Source organism: Pundamilia nyererei, unplaced genomic scaffold, assembly GCF_000239375.1.
Source record: "Pundamilia nyererei isolate P.nyererei 1_Seehausen unplaced genomic scaffold, PunNye1.0 scaffold00001, whole genome shotgun sequence".
NCBI lineage: Eukaryota > Metazoa > Chordata > Actinopteri > Cichliformes > Cichlidae > Pundamilia > Pundamilia nyererei.
Window position 1 is genome coordinate 3,816,539 of NW_005187402.1, and position 14,598 is coordinate 3,831,136.

General features: G+C 38.0%; 1 protein-coding gene across 2 annotated transcripts in view; it reads left to right on the forward strand.

Annotated features, from left to right (window-relative positions):
* Positions 1–14,598, forward strand: part of gabra2b (gamma-aminobutyric acid type A receptor subunit alpha2b) — a 44,849-nt gene that overhangs the window by 1,079 nt on the left and 29,172 nt on the right. For both annotated transcript variants that reach the window (XM_005719456.1, XM_005719457.1), the window contains exons 3-4: positions 3,289–3,404; positions 12,329–12,396. In XM_005719456.1, coding sequence (XP_005719513.1) covers positions 3,289–3,404; positions 12,329–12,396 — 184 coding nt within the window. The remainder of the gene's footprint in view (positions 1–3,288; positions 3,405–12,328; positions 12,397–14,598) is intronic.

Below are 14,598 nucleotides of genomic sequence, written 5' to 3' on the forward strand. Positions count from 1 at the left end.
GGGGGGTATAAGTAAAAGGCTCATCATTTCGATTGTATTTGAGTAATCCTCTGTTATTTCTTATGACTGGGCTAAACAATGCACAGTTTGTGTGGTTATTAATTTCCATTTACAAATTCCCATAGACATCAATGTTTTGAAATGCATAAATAAATAAATGGCTTTAAATTTCTCCTGTATGCTCTGCGCCCTGCTGCTGTGTGAGGACGCCTCACACTAGGCGCTCAGGTGTGAAGGTGTGTTTATGATATTTGCCCGAGTGACAGATCAGGTCAGTCAGGCGCTTACAAAGAGGCAGCCAGCGTCAGGAGCAGGAGGGGCGATTCAAATAAGGCCACGATTTCCCCTCCAGGCTTCAGGATGCCACTGATACACTGATACTGAAAACTGGACTTCGTCATCTATCTCATCAGCGCCTTTATGTTTTCAAGACATTTTTCCACGTCCAGACTGCAGATAGTAGGACTAACAGGGTGAACAACAAATTGTTTGGATACATCAGTTGTTACATTTTAGCTAAATATTGTTATTGTGTTGTTTTGTGCCAAGAGAACTTGGAAATCTCTCATTGTGAAACACTCTTTAAAATCGTTTCATCTCTTTTTTAAAATTTGGATTTTAACCAGCCAAAACCAATGTGACACAAGTTAATGTAAACATCTTTAGCACTCAGTGAGGTCAATATGGATGTTTGAGCGATTTAATCTGTGTCATTTTACTTTCATTTCTAGTTGCAAGGTCCTGATTTTATTTATGTGCTGTGATTTGATTGTCACACCATGGTTGCTCATTGGAAAGATTAAAACTGACTCATTTTTAATATTATTAGTAACATCTGGACTTTTCTTACTACAAGAAAAAAAATCTGCGGAGCACATTAATCTGAGGCTGTTGTTGATGTTTATTTTCAGCACTGTCATTGTCAGTTTGATGTGCTGACAAAGGAAAAAATGTGCTAAAGTTGTGTACACCCAATCGGCAAAAAATGACATAAGCAAGCATATATATTAAACTTTTAAATGTTTTAGATCTGTCAGAAATCTATCAAAACCAGGTGTCGCTAGCAACAGCTGCAGCATTATAGTGCTATAGTAGTGATACAACATTACATCACTGGCTGTAATCTCAGGTCAAGTATAAGGAGAAAACTAGCCTAGGAAGTGTTTTCCCTGGAGATTTTAAACAACAGCATAACATGACATTTTAGTTTAAGAATAACTAAAGAAATGTAATCTTGGAAGTTGTCAGGAGCTGCACAATGTTGTCTTATAATAAAACCAAAAAACTCCTGTCCTCTGGAGTGCAACAGGTGTGCGCTCCAGTGAAACTAGATGGAGTCAATATTTTTATTTTTGCACATCGCCAGCTGCTCGAATGCCCTCCTTCCTAGCCTGCTTCTACTTATTGGTGTGTTTTTGCCTCAAGTGGTGAAACATGTTTGTTGAAGCTTGTTGAAGAAGATCTTTTTATGTGATAAATTCATCTTCACTCATGTGAGGCTGACACTTTGCTCTTCCTCTCAGACATGCCCCTGCTTGTCTCGCTGTTTTGCACTCTAGGGAAACTATAAGGATGGCATTGCTTTAGTAATGATAGCATTACTATGGAGAAAAACTACTCACAGCAGGCTTAACTGTAACATGGTGTTATAACTAACCCCACATAGTGTACAATACTAATGACATTAAAGGTGCTTTTCAGTATTCAGATTTAGAATATATTGGTTTCTAGAAAGAGAGCAACAAATAAAGCCATACACAATAATCCATAAACATATATAAGTAGAGCTTTGTTGCATTCATTGCATTTAACTGGACTCTTGCAGCAAATTAATCTACCTGCATTTGTGATATTATTTAGCAAAATTTATTAGGATTGTTCTGATTTGCCATTGAACTGCTTTTTTTGCACACAGACTTGGCAGCCTTGTATATCATCTCTCTTAAAACAGGTTTATGTTGATGAAAGCCTTAAAGACAAACATCTCCCACTATATTCAATGCTAAGCATGTCTGCTGTCACCAGCAAGCAAAGAAAATGTAAACATACTAAACTGCTGTTCTTGAATTAGCTGAGTCGGCTGTTTGTTTGTTTTTTTAACATTTATTTTTCTCAGTGTAACTATTGCTACCAGTAATGGCAGCCATTTTGCTGCTGTTTTATTATTTACCTCATTTCATTAAGTGGGAGATGCTGCTGCATTGTAGAAATGTACTGTTAGCCGTTGTCCTCAGGTTACATATCAAATATATATCGATATACATCAATATAAACATGTATCAAATATCAAACACTGCACTGTAAGGCCCAGTAGTGATTGTGTATCTATAGGTACGCTAGCAGGATGTTGTTAGCACAACATCTACAATCATCTGTGTTTATGGCTAAATTTGATACTTTGTTTAAGCTAAAATAGCTAGCTAATCAAACTGCTAGCAGGATGATGTTAGCACGTCTACAATCATCTGTGTTTATGGCTAAATTTGATACTTTTACTTAGTTAAGCTAAACTAGCAAGCTAATCAGACTGCTAGCAAGATAATGTTAGCACGAGTACAATCATCTATGTTTATTGCTCACTTTAATAATTTTTTTAAACTAATGGGTCAGTTAGTTGGTGTAGGTTTCCTCTACAGGCTAATTTAGATTTTTTATAATTTTTATGACTCCCCGCCCAACAAAGCAAAAAAGAAAATCAGCATTTTGGTATACTCATATGATTGTGTTTCTTATGGCTTTAATACACAACCTAGAACATACTTGAGAATAACAAATCAAATATTTATATGCTATTTTGGCCTGTAACATAAATATGAAGGCTACATTAATCTAATGCTTTCAGTGAAGCTAATTAAAGGGTTGTGGTTCAAACAGGAAAAAGAGCTAAAGATGGGGGAAAAAATGATTAATATTGTTTATACTTTCCCAGCGACTGCTTAAAGTAAAATATGCCCATAACCTGAGGCTGTTATACCAGAGATGTTGACAGTGGTGATTAAGTAGAGCTTTAATGTGGGACATTAACTGAATTTATTTACCATGAATCTCTGCTGTGATTTGCATAGTCAGTTGTGTTTTGACTCCCAGATCAGATGGCTGGAACTGGGTCATCCATGTGCATGAGAAACATGGTTACGTGTATATCTGTGTTGGTATGCAGTCTCTGCCAGCTACAATAAGCACTCCTGTGCTTTTCATAAATCAAGCTGCTGAGAAGAACTGAATCTAAAATGTAATCAGAGTACTGCTGAAGTGTCCCCTTGTTGTTTTCATGTCTCTGCTTACTAGATCGGTGAATGCAGATGCCACATCTGATTCCTTTAAAAACAACATCACTCTGTTCACACGCATCCTGGACAGCCTGCTGGATGGGTATGACAACCGTCTACGGCCTGGTCTTGGGGGTAAGCAGAAGAAGTGCAGACATACAGTTTATAGAATCTAAATGAACAAACGCTGTTACGAAACAGCACGTGTGTCTTTTTTGTTAACGGCTGACGGCTCATTTGAAGTGAGAACACTTCATTTAACATCAGCTTTTCTAGTACTGATAACCTTTGGCAGCAATCCCCTCGAGAATAAACTGACAAACACACTCTGTGCAAAAAACATTTAGATTATATAATGCTTCCCTCCACTTCCTGGAAAGTAACAGCAGCCAAAGTGGCCACATTTAACCCTGCAGAGAGTTTTACTCTTGCTTGACTTTTTAGGGAAAAACCAAAGTGAGAATATTTGTGTAAAACATAAGGAAAGACACTGTATGTGTGGATAATGACACTGTGTAGCTGGTTTGTGCTGTCTTGGTGTTTTGTAGCTGCACTGCACAGTAGGAAGGTGGCTTGGAATTACATGGTATGGTTACATGTATAAATGGTTGATGTCCTCAGATGAGTAAATTAAAAAGTGTTAAAAATAAAATATTTAGATCAGAATATAAACACTTTTGGTGTATGCTCTGATGCTGGGGCCATTAAAAAGAGCTTCCTGAGAGCTCCCTTAAATGTTTGATAAATTTAAATTTTTAAAAGCATAACAGGCTTTTGGTATTTTTTGCTTCACACTTTCTGCAGAAGGCAGCGTTTGGATTTTGTTGTTTGAAGAACCACATCGCCTCACGCACGCAGCAGCGCTCCACTCGTCATTCTCACATCTCCCGTTATCCTTCATGTTTGGGCATTTCCAGCTGGCCCCTCAGCCCAAAGCTGAGCTCCTCCCTCAGGATTTGGTGCCATTTGAAATTCAAATTCCTGGGGCCATCAGCCCAGCCCAGGAGCTACCATATGTGGAACAGACCTCCTTTAGCTTGGCAGCAGTCAGCCTATTCAAATGGCCCTACAGTAACAGTCCTGCCAGCTTATTTACTGTGCAGAAAAAGCCCCAATGTATGAAGAAAGCTCAGGTATCTAGAAAATGCAGAAATATAGAATGTATCTTTGTGTTTTTGATATTTCACAAACGCTTGATACACCAAAACAGACTGATAGGATCGCGCCAGTAAAAACCTGATGCTTTTGGACCAACAGCTAGCAGTGAATAAGTGTCTGTGTAACACACAGACTCAGCGATCTGACGTAAAACACTTAAATAAAACATTAGAGCATAAATCAGAAACTTTTGAAGTGTGTTCCTCTACAGGAGCACAGCCTCGTAACGCTCACAGTGTAGTAGCACACTGTACCCATTAATGTACGGAGGAAACAAACAGCTACAGAAACGACATCCGATGTTTTCCACACGGCAGAAACATTAGATCTGTATGTCTCATCTGTGTGTGTGCGTTGGGGGAACACATCGTGTTAACGCTTCACTGGACTTTGGCTTATGACATATTTATAACAACTGAAAAAGAGCCTCCTCACAGCTGCACGAGCATGCTCACTCATACATACAGTAAACTCAGGGTCCAAGGGTGAGTGTTTTTGACAGTTCTCATGGTCTAAGCATAAGCATTCACAAAGAAAGAGAGAAAAAGGGAAAAGCAGCTTGAATGCCAGTGTCATCAAACATTCAGTCATTTATGTAGAGGCTAATTACACATGCAGAGTATAGTATAAAATCTATTTTCTCCCTGTAGCAGTTTAAATGTTTCACTATCCTCCATCATTAAAGATGTTTAGAATAGTTACAACTGTGGACATAACACGGACACAATGCAAATCAATGAATAACTACAGCCTGATAAACCAGGGAGGTATAGGTATGGTATTTTAAAGCTTGTAGCAATGATTATATGATAAAGATTGGGAAGATGAACCCACGTTTCCCTTTGTGGGGTTTCAGGGGAGAAGAAAAAAGCAGCTACAATTTCTTTAACCACGAGTGAATAGCTGTGTGGGTTTAGGCTGCGAATGTCTCCAGAATTTACTTAGAACAAATTTACTTAAAGCAGGCTTTCACGTGCATAACTGTGTATTTTCTCTGATATAGATAATGTAACTAGACTGTGGACTAAATTGTTTTAATCTGACATTTATTTTTCATACTTGTCATCTGTTTCAAGTGCTCTTTTGAAAATGCAGCATTTTTTTCCAGACACTTTCACTGAAGTTGAGCCAGGCTGCAGAAAGTGAACAGAGAACACACAGTTGCTCCTCATCATCATTAGTGTGACTGTGAGGAAGCTCACTTCTGTTCGTATTCACACTTCTGCCACTAATTTGCTTTTCACCCCCTCCAGAAATTTGTCACCTATCCATGACTTCATGCTCAGCGCTATACCTATCAGAGACAGTTACATGTCAAAAGGTTTTTATTGTCTAAAATCGAACATTTCTCATTTACTGGGAAGTAACCATAGGCAACAACAAAAAGTCCTTTTGATGTTTGGGACCAGTGTTTTTTACTGGAGATGACCAGAATTCCAGCGCTCTCAGTCCTGACTGGTGATTAAGCGCTTAGCCCCACACATGTTTGATTATAAACCAGTCCATTTCATGTGTGTGTAACATTAACATGTTGTAAATTGGAAGCTCTTTCACTATTAAATCTCAAAGGATCATCAAGAAAATGTTTGCAACGATAAACCTAATCATGGAAACTTTAAACAAGCTAAAAGTAGCTAAAGCTAAAGTTATCCAGAGCTCAGAGCCATCCACAGGCGAAGCGGCCTTGGTATGAGCAATCAAAGCAGCTAAAAGGGCAAAAAAAAGTTAATGCCCTGTTATCAGGTGTTATCCTTTTATCCTTATTTGCAAAAGATGTAAGTACCTGGGATTTTCTGGTAATGTAAAATATTTTTGGATAAGGGTGAGGTATAGGTGCAGGAGCCAAGTTTTGGTTGTTATCTTATGCGTGCCGCTAGGGGTCAACTTTTGTGTTTTTCGGTAAGGTGTGTTTGTGTGAATGTATGTAAGGTAGACACGTAATTAGCGGCAGGTGTGTTGTTGTTCAGTTTGTGACTGTTGTGCTGTTATGATATGGTGATGGATAAAGAAAGCTGTTGACACAAATGCAACTGATGGAAGAGCAATCAAGATTAAATACGAATAAGATAGTGGTGGTGGTCAGAGGGCCCGGTGGCGCCAGTGTCCGACAGCCTCGCCTCTGTCAGTGCGCCCCGGGGTGGCTGTGGCTACAATGTAGCTTGCCAGCACCAGTGTGTGAATGTGTGTGTGAATGGGTGGATGACTGGATGTGTAAAGCGCTTTGGGGTCCTTAGGGACTAGTAAAGCGCTATACAAATACAGGCCATTTACCATTTTTTCAAGATAAGTAGCTGGAGTTATTGGACTGTAACAAGTTTAACAAGTTCATTCATACCAGTGGCATCGCGTCAACTTGAAATGGAAATTGGATATTGTGTATTCACAAACTTACTAAAATGAAATTAATATACAGGAAATGTTCTAGGTTTTATTCCTTCTTTAAAATTTGACGTTATGACCTGAGATGTTTTGAGTTTGTCATACCTATTCTGAAGAATGCTGCTACACAGTAAAGAAAGACTAAAACTAATAAAAACTCAACTGAAACCAAACATTTCCAAACAACAAAGACGAGTAAACCTCTTCTGGAAACAAACTGAAACTGATCCAATCTGAATTAAATAAAAAATATCAAGCTATAAAAATTAATATAATCACGTCTTGCGTCTTCTAATTGGACTCTCATTTTTAAATGATGCCAATGCCATGGTTTCTACTGCTTTGTGCTAAAATGTCAAAAAAAAAAAATAACTGCACAGACCAAATAGTTTACCAGTATTATTCACTGCAGCTGCAACAGGCGTCGACGTGTGAAGAGGGTTAACTGACCTTCCTTCCTCACCTGTGTGACGGAGTAATCTGGATGAGTTTTTACACAATGCTAATTTATGAGCTGCTCCTAAAAAATGTAGTGCTTTGTTCATTCAAGTCAAATCTGTTCCCTCTAACAGTCTGTCATTTTGCTGCTTCTCTTCATCTCCATTGAAACTGGCAAGAGTTAAGTTGACATTTGGATGGTCTCACAGTGGAATGCACAGAGTCTCTAACACAGGCAGGTTGTGTCTTACTGATTAAACATGGTTCAGCAGGCCCATCTGTACCAAATGATTCAGATTATATGAAAAGCACGTGTTTGTGACTGCTGCTGAATAAATGAACTTTAGGTATTGTCCTTGCTCCCTTAAATAAAATATTCTAATGTCCTCGGGCATTAAATGCACTCTTGATATTTTTAAATAGTAAGCACGTATTTCCCCTGAAGGCAGTGCTTTTCTAGGTTTGCTACTAAAATGAATAAATAAAAAAGCTAGTTTTGCTTTTGAAGTTGTCCCACTGGTACAATGCAAAAGGAGTGCAGCTACCATTTGGTGATGGATTTGGTTTTTACAGACCTGTGTTTGTTTATTCTTGAGGGGCTTTTGATACTGGTTTGTGATTTCTTTTTGTGTGTATGTGAGAATGAGTGTGTGTAGTCGTATAGCAAAAATCCTTTACTTTACTTGATTAAATAGTTTTCTGAATCAGACATGATAAATGACATTGGGCCTGCATTTGCATATAAAATGTGCTTAAAATGAAGAGCCAGCTCCATGAAACCAACAAGACAAGAGGGTGTTTTTTCTCATTTTCAAGCACCCTCTGCAAAGTACGCTCAATACAAAAACACAATTACAATGAATAATAATAAAACCCTCAAAAAACAAATCCTGATCATTAATGTTAAAGCTGTAGCCTCCCGAAATCTTGAAAAGAGAACAAAGGCTGTCTCCTTGCTGTTATAAGCTCCATCAAAGTCCATCTAGAAGTCTTGCTTCTCAGCAGTCATCTTGAAACTCCGCCCCTTATTTGTTCAGTTATTTTGAAGTCCGATATACATGATCTTTCATTTTAGTGGTCACTTGGAATTACAGTAAACTACAGCAAAGTTCTTGCACCACAATGTTTGCTGTTGTAAAGTTATCTCTTTTGAGTCCTCTGGTATCTTTTTAAATGTCTTTGATCCTTTGCACCACACAGAACATGTATGGGCTTTATAACTGTTATAAATACAGTGCTGACTTGCAACAAGAATAATTCTCTAGGCTTGATTTTCAGTTCATTTCTTGTGTAATTTGACATACCCCAGCCTCTTCTTTCTGTTTTCTTTTCTTAAGAATGAATGGCTTCTTTACAGCCACCTTTCATTTCTAAGATTAGATTTCCAGTGCGGCTTCAGTAAACAGCAGATGGATCAGCCGAAGGGACAGATCCATCTCTCAGGTCCTGTGTCTGGTCTTTGCTGGGGTTTTCCCCCTGATTTCTTAATGACATGACTTTCAGAAACTGTTCATCAGCTGTGGAAAGGGTTTTAGATCTGCCACTTCTTCTTTTGTCCAGTTTCCTCAAATTGTTTGATAAACACAGTGCACCCCATACCAGGACATGCCACGTTTTCAGCTAACAGCTCGTTTGGAATCACCTTGGTGGAACAAAAAAATATTGTATTGTCAGTCTGTGTTTTCTTTGGCATTTTACATAGATTCAGCCAAAAAATGGGAAAAAATGTGTTAGTGACAGGTTGGTAGTGCCTAAAGACATAAAATAAATTGTATTTTTAGTAGTGCTGTCAGTGTTAACCTCGTTAAAATGACGTTAACACCATAACTACACCAACGCGGCAAATCTCCATTAGTAAGTTAACGCAGATCGCCCCGTGCAAGGGCTGCATGGCGCTAACGCGTTAACAAGCTAACCGCGCTGACGCGTTGACACCGCGCAGGAACTCACTAACGGAGATTTGACGTGTCAATTCGGTTATGGTGTTAACCTCATTTTAACGAGATTAACGCTAACAGCATTCATTTTTAGGGAAATTGGTTCTTTGCTAAGTTTTCTGTTATGTGCAGACACAACACAGGTTCATCGCTTAGGTTTTTATGAATGAGTGACTGATAGGTCAATGTGAAGTGGCTTAACAAACAAAACTGTCATCTGACAATAGTCAGCTGCAAGGACTGGACTGGAAATGAATAGAAATAGCAGCCAGTGTCAATGTCATTGGCTCAAGACTAATAAAAAAAAAGTCTCTTCAGAACCAAAATATGGAGAAAAAAGGGATGGCACAAGAACTCTGCACAGTACTGTGTGCCAAAAGCATCAGCTTTAATAGTAAATATCACAACTCGGCAAGACTCTGTAAAAAGAAAGAAAGAATGGATTTACAACAAAGTACAAAGAATAACTACAAAATACTAAACAGTGAAGAAATGCAATGAGACTTCAAGGAAATTCATGGCAAACACTAACCTCCATTAAAGGAAAAACAGCCAGGAACAAAGAAAATGACAACATTATTTTTCCATCATATAAATAGCTAATGAAACCAGCCCTCAGCCCTGATACTATACAGAAATTATTAATAAACATGATAACTGATAGCTTCTTTAAACAGTCAAAAGATTAAGTAAATCACAATGTCAGGTGGCGAAATCATCCCTCATGAATTTTCCCAGTCTTTCTGTTCATCTTGTGTCATGGTGGCTCCTGTTAGTAATTCTCGACTGTACAATACTTTTAATATTACGTAGCAAGCTCAGTAAATGGTATAGAGATGAAACATTCACCCATTACAACACATGGCCAGCACACTTGGATTAAACAGGATATATAGTGTCACAGCCATTGAGAGACTCGGTATATTACAGTGCATTAAGCCCTTATGCTAAAATGCACCATTCTTTGTCACAAGAGAAAGTAATACAGGATATTTTTACTGAGGCACAAATGTATTTACAATTATAAATCAAACAAATGAAGGTCTCTGTGGTAGAGATGAATCTCAGTCTGCCTTATTTACATTCCATAGCCTGGTTTACATGAATAAATGCACCCAGTGGCATGTCTAGCTAAATAGATTGAACCTATTACTCCTCAGCCTGCCGCAGCCTCTGATTTACGTTATCTTATAAGCAGGTGAACGGCGGTAATATTTTATATTAAGCCTGTGATTTATAGAGTAGTTTAGCTGCATGAATGTTATCAAAACGCTGACTGGTTTCCACCGATGCTCAAATTTAGGTGGAAGAAAACATGTTTATTAGAAGCCAGGGAGAAACATTTGGCCTTTTTTAACACTTATTACTACTGGAGACAACACATACCTGCAGGGAATGAAATGTGGGTGACACCCTGATTGGTAATATGTGATTAAAGACAGAACAGTCAACAGTCAAACTGCAAACTACTGACACTGTTATCAACCATTTCTGTGATATGTCTCAGAGGGATTGTGGATGGCAGCTCACCTTGCCATGCATGAGAGAGCTTTTCTTAAAGTGAAGTATTTTTTAGGTGGTATGTAAGATGTTTTTCGCTGTGTAGAAGAGAGCGTAGTATGAAACATGGAAGCTTTTTGAATCGACCAAGCACAAGAGATTTATCTTCAGTAAATATTTCAAAGAGCCGGAGTGCAGAGAGAGCGAATGGAGCTGATGCAGCAGCGCTGATGCAGTTGCACATTGTCACTGGAACGGGAAACATGCGAGGCCTTGCTTTTCCATAGCTGTGAACATTTAGGTCAAATTTGAACTTACATGTTGCTTTGATTCAATACATGTAATCTAACAGAGGTTGAGCGAGCATTTCAAAGGTCACGTGTACAGTTGTGTGATAAAGAAGGCACACCTTCTTACAGTTAAAGGTTTTACATATCAGGACATAACAAAAACAATCTGAATCAAAAATAAAACCATGTTATTGTCTATTTAACATGGACTAAGCCAACATGCAGAAGCAATGTCTGAACAACTAAGAACACCTGATTCAAATAATCATTTTCCACGTGACCGTATGGGTCTCTCACATCATTGTGGAGGAATTTGGACCTGGATCTTTACAATGCTGCTTCACTTTAGCTCTGCAGGCTGCAGACTTTTGTCCATCCACAGCTCCTTTAAGGTTTTATCATTTCAAAGCATTGCAGCATCTGGATTATTTCCTTCTTCAGCCATTCTGCTATAGCTTTGCTGTGTGCTGGGATGATTGTCATGTTGCATGACCCAGTTTGGCCCCGTATTTGACAGTAGACTATTTTTCCTTATGGTCGACTCATAAACACAGTGTATGGTGCTGTGCATTATGGACAAACAGCTCCACTTTGGTCTAATCTGTTCAAAGGAGATTGTTCCAGAGGTCGTGTGGTTTGTTCAGATCCATGCTCCCATGTTTGTTTTTGGAGAGAGGAGGCTTTCTACCAGCGGCTCTTCCAAACAAGCCACACTTGTTTAATATTTTCTGATCATGAATTTTAACATTTAATATGAACAAATAAATAGTTGCAAGGTTTAATATGTCATGATTGATACTCATTAGAGTTTGCTGAATTTTAAGATCTTATGTCCTGATAGATAAATCTTTGACAGTAGGTGAGGTGATCTTGCACATAATATAGTTCTGTCTGTATGGTAATGATGACAAATAACTTCCTGAAACAACATCACACAAATGGAAATAATAACGACTAAAAGCCACCCCGAGTTTAGCTTAGTAATTGCTTTTAATATGTGATTACAGCAGCAGCAGTATCCATGTAGCTCTGAAAAAGCACTTACTTGATGAAGCTCCGATAAAGTATAAGATCTTTGTGCATATGGCATTATGACTCCAGCCCAGAAATGACTCCACGTATCCCAGCGCTTGCATATAGAGAGGTAATTACTGATTATAGATACACTGATAAACTGAGTAGCTATTCCTGAAAATGGAAGAAAAAAAATCAAAACTTTTGTTTAATACTCTGTAAATCACCTCAAGCTTCGAGGATATGTGGCAAACTTTTGAACAGTACTAAAAATGAAAGAAAGTTCAGCGTAAACTCGCTTCTTTTGTGTCTTGATGTCATTAACAGTTTTTCTCTGATCCAGACAGAGTAACTGAGGTGAAAACAAACATCTATGTTACCAGCTTTGGACCAGTTTCAGACACGGACATGGTGAGTGCAGCGAACGCACGTTTATTCACTCTGCTTACTGTCATTTCTCTCACAGCCTGCTCGTGCTTCAAGAAGAAACAATATTTCTTTTATTTTCACCTTCATTATGTCTTCCCCTCACAAAAACACATGCAAACACTACAGTACTGTAGTAGGACGAGTAATCCTCACTGTGTCACGATGTCTATTCATCTGACAATTTTCATCTCATAAATTATTGAAAGTCTTCTTGTTATTCAAGTCACTGCTTTGTTTATCCTGGGCTTTCCTGTTTATCATTCTGAAACACGCACCCACCTTCGCATCATATCATCAGCCTCCCTTCAATTGCTAAAGGCTCATTTTTCCAAGTGATTAATTCATCGATTCAGCAGTTAAGTTCAATGCAATGTTCTCTGAAAAATATATGAACAACACGCCTCTCGGCCAAACATAAATCAGCACTTATAGAGAGTGGGACAAAGACACCAAATAATAAATCTTTGAGGCTAACATTTATTTAAATGTATTTATTTATTTTTTAAATCATATGGCAAAAATCCCAGATCCAAATCACCACCCACATCTCATCAGCTAATTGGCCCAGAGGGTGATCTGTTGGCCAAATGATTTCTGATGTCTCCTTTTAAAAACATCTTGAACATAAACAGATGGACAGACAGACAAACAGCTCAAAGGAAAATTTCCTTTGCTTCAGTTTCACTGGCAGAGGCCGTCACTGATGACCTCGCTTATAACCCAAGGAGGAAGTCACTGCTAAAATCATCCCTTATATTCAGGTTTGGAAACACATAGTTTAAAGTATATTATTTATCTCAGGCTCTGCTGTGAGATATATGCCTCATAAAAAATGAGAAACAGGATGAAATATTCTCATCTGATCTGTCTGCTTTATTCAGATACTCTAGAGAAATTCAGGCGATTGCTGAGGTGGCCACATATAAGATTTATATAAAGGAAGGAAGAAAAACAATAAGATGAAAAATAGAAAAAATAGAAAAAATGAACAGTATTTACTTTAGGGGACTTAGTCACAAAATGATCAATCTATATTTATTATAAAAATGAAATACAGATAGAGTCAGATAGCATAAGGCTGCCAGCCCAGCATTTGAAGTGTACCTATTATTCTCATTTTCATAGTCAAAAAGCAGAAAAAATTGTAAACACAGAGACGTCACATAATAGTTAGTTACTGGGTTTTTCTGATACGTGATAAACCTGAAAATTCAGTTTGTTATTTGCCTAATAAATACCAGTTTCTAAAATATTTATATTTTATTGTGTTTTTTATTTATCACAGGTGGAATAATAAATATATATAACTGTCTAAGAGTTGGACTCCAACTGTTTGGAGACAGGTTGTCTCTCCCCAGGAGACCTGTGCAATTACTTTGCAATTAAAAGTGGTCACAGACAGGCACGTGTTGCACAAATAACCTCTGAGTGACCAGTCTGTTGCCTCAACTACTTGAAATCAGGCTTTGACAACAAAAGAATTCACCAGGCAACCACAAATGTTTCATAGTTGCAAGGTAGTTGTCCTATTTTTGCTCTAGTATGATTGAGCCACGGTCACTAAGTAAGACTACCTAGTTCACTTGCCTACTGTGACCATTAAAGGCTTTTATCATGTCGAAATGTAGAAATAAAATCGACATGAAGAAAAAAAATCATACTGGGTGCCATTGAGACATCATCCAGAAATGGAAATTCAGCTGATGTCACTGAGAGCCAGGGGGGGAAATGTATGAAACTGAGTATTTTTGATCAGTCTAAAGTCTGAGCTTTTTTCCTTGCTGGTATTACAAACAATGACCTCATCGTTTTTAAACTTCAGCCATGTTTGGTACAAGAATTATCTTCGTATCTTATGAACAAAAAAGGTTTTTAAAAAGGAAAAAAACCAAAAAAAAAGCTCTTATTTTGTAAACCAGCTCCATTTTAGCTCCCAGCAAAAAGGAGTAACATTGTATTCTTGTCATGGATTAATGCATAGTGCTTACTTTAGGACATCACAGTGGTATATGTAGGAGTTACCCAAAATAAACCAGTGTGCACAAACATCAAAGTGAAGGACCAGGCTTCCCAGTCTGATGTTGAGGTGGATGAATGTGTTTTTAATAATTTAGAAGGATGCAGAATGTTTTAGAAGAGAGCTCAAAGAAAACATTTACAGTTAGCCTAAACCTATGTGTCGTA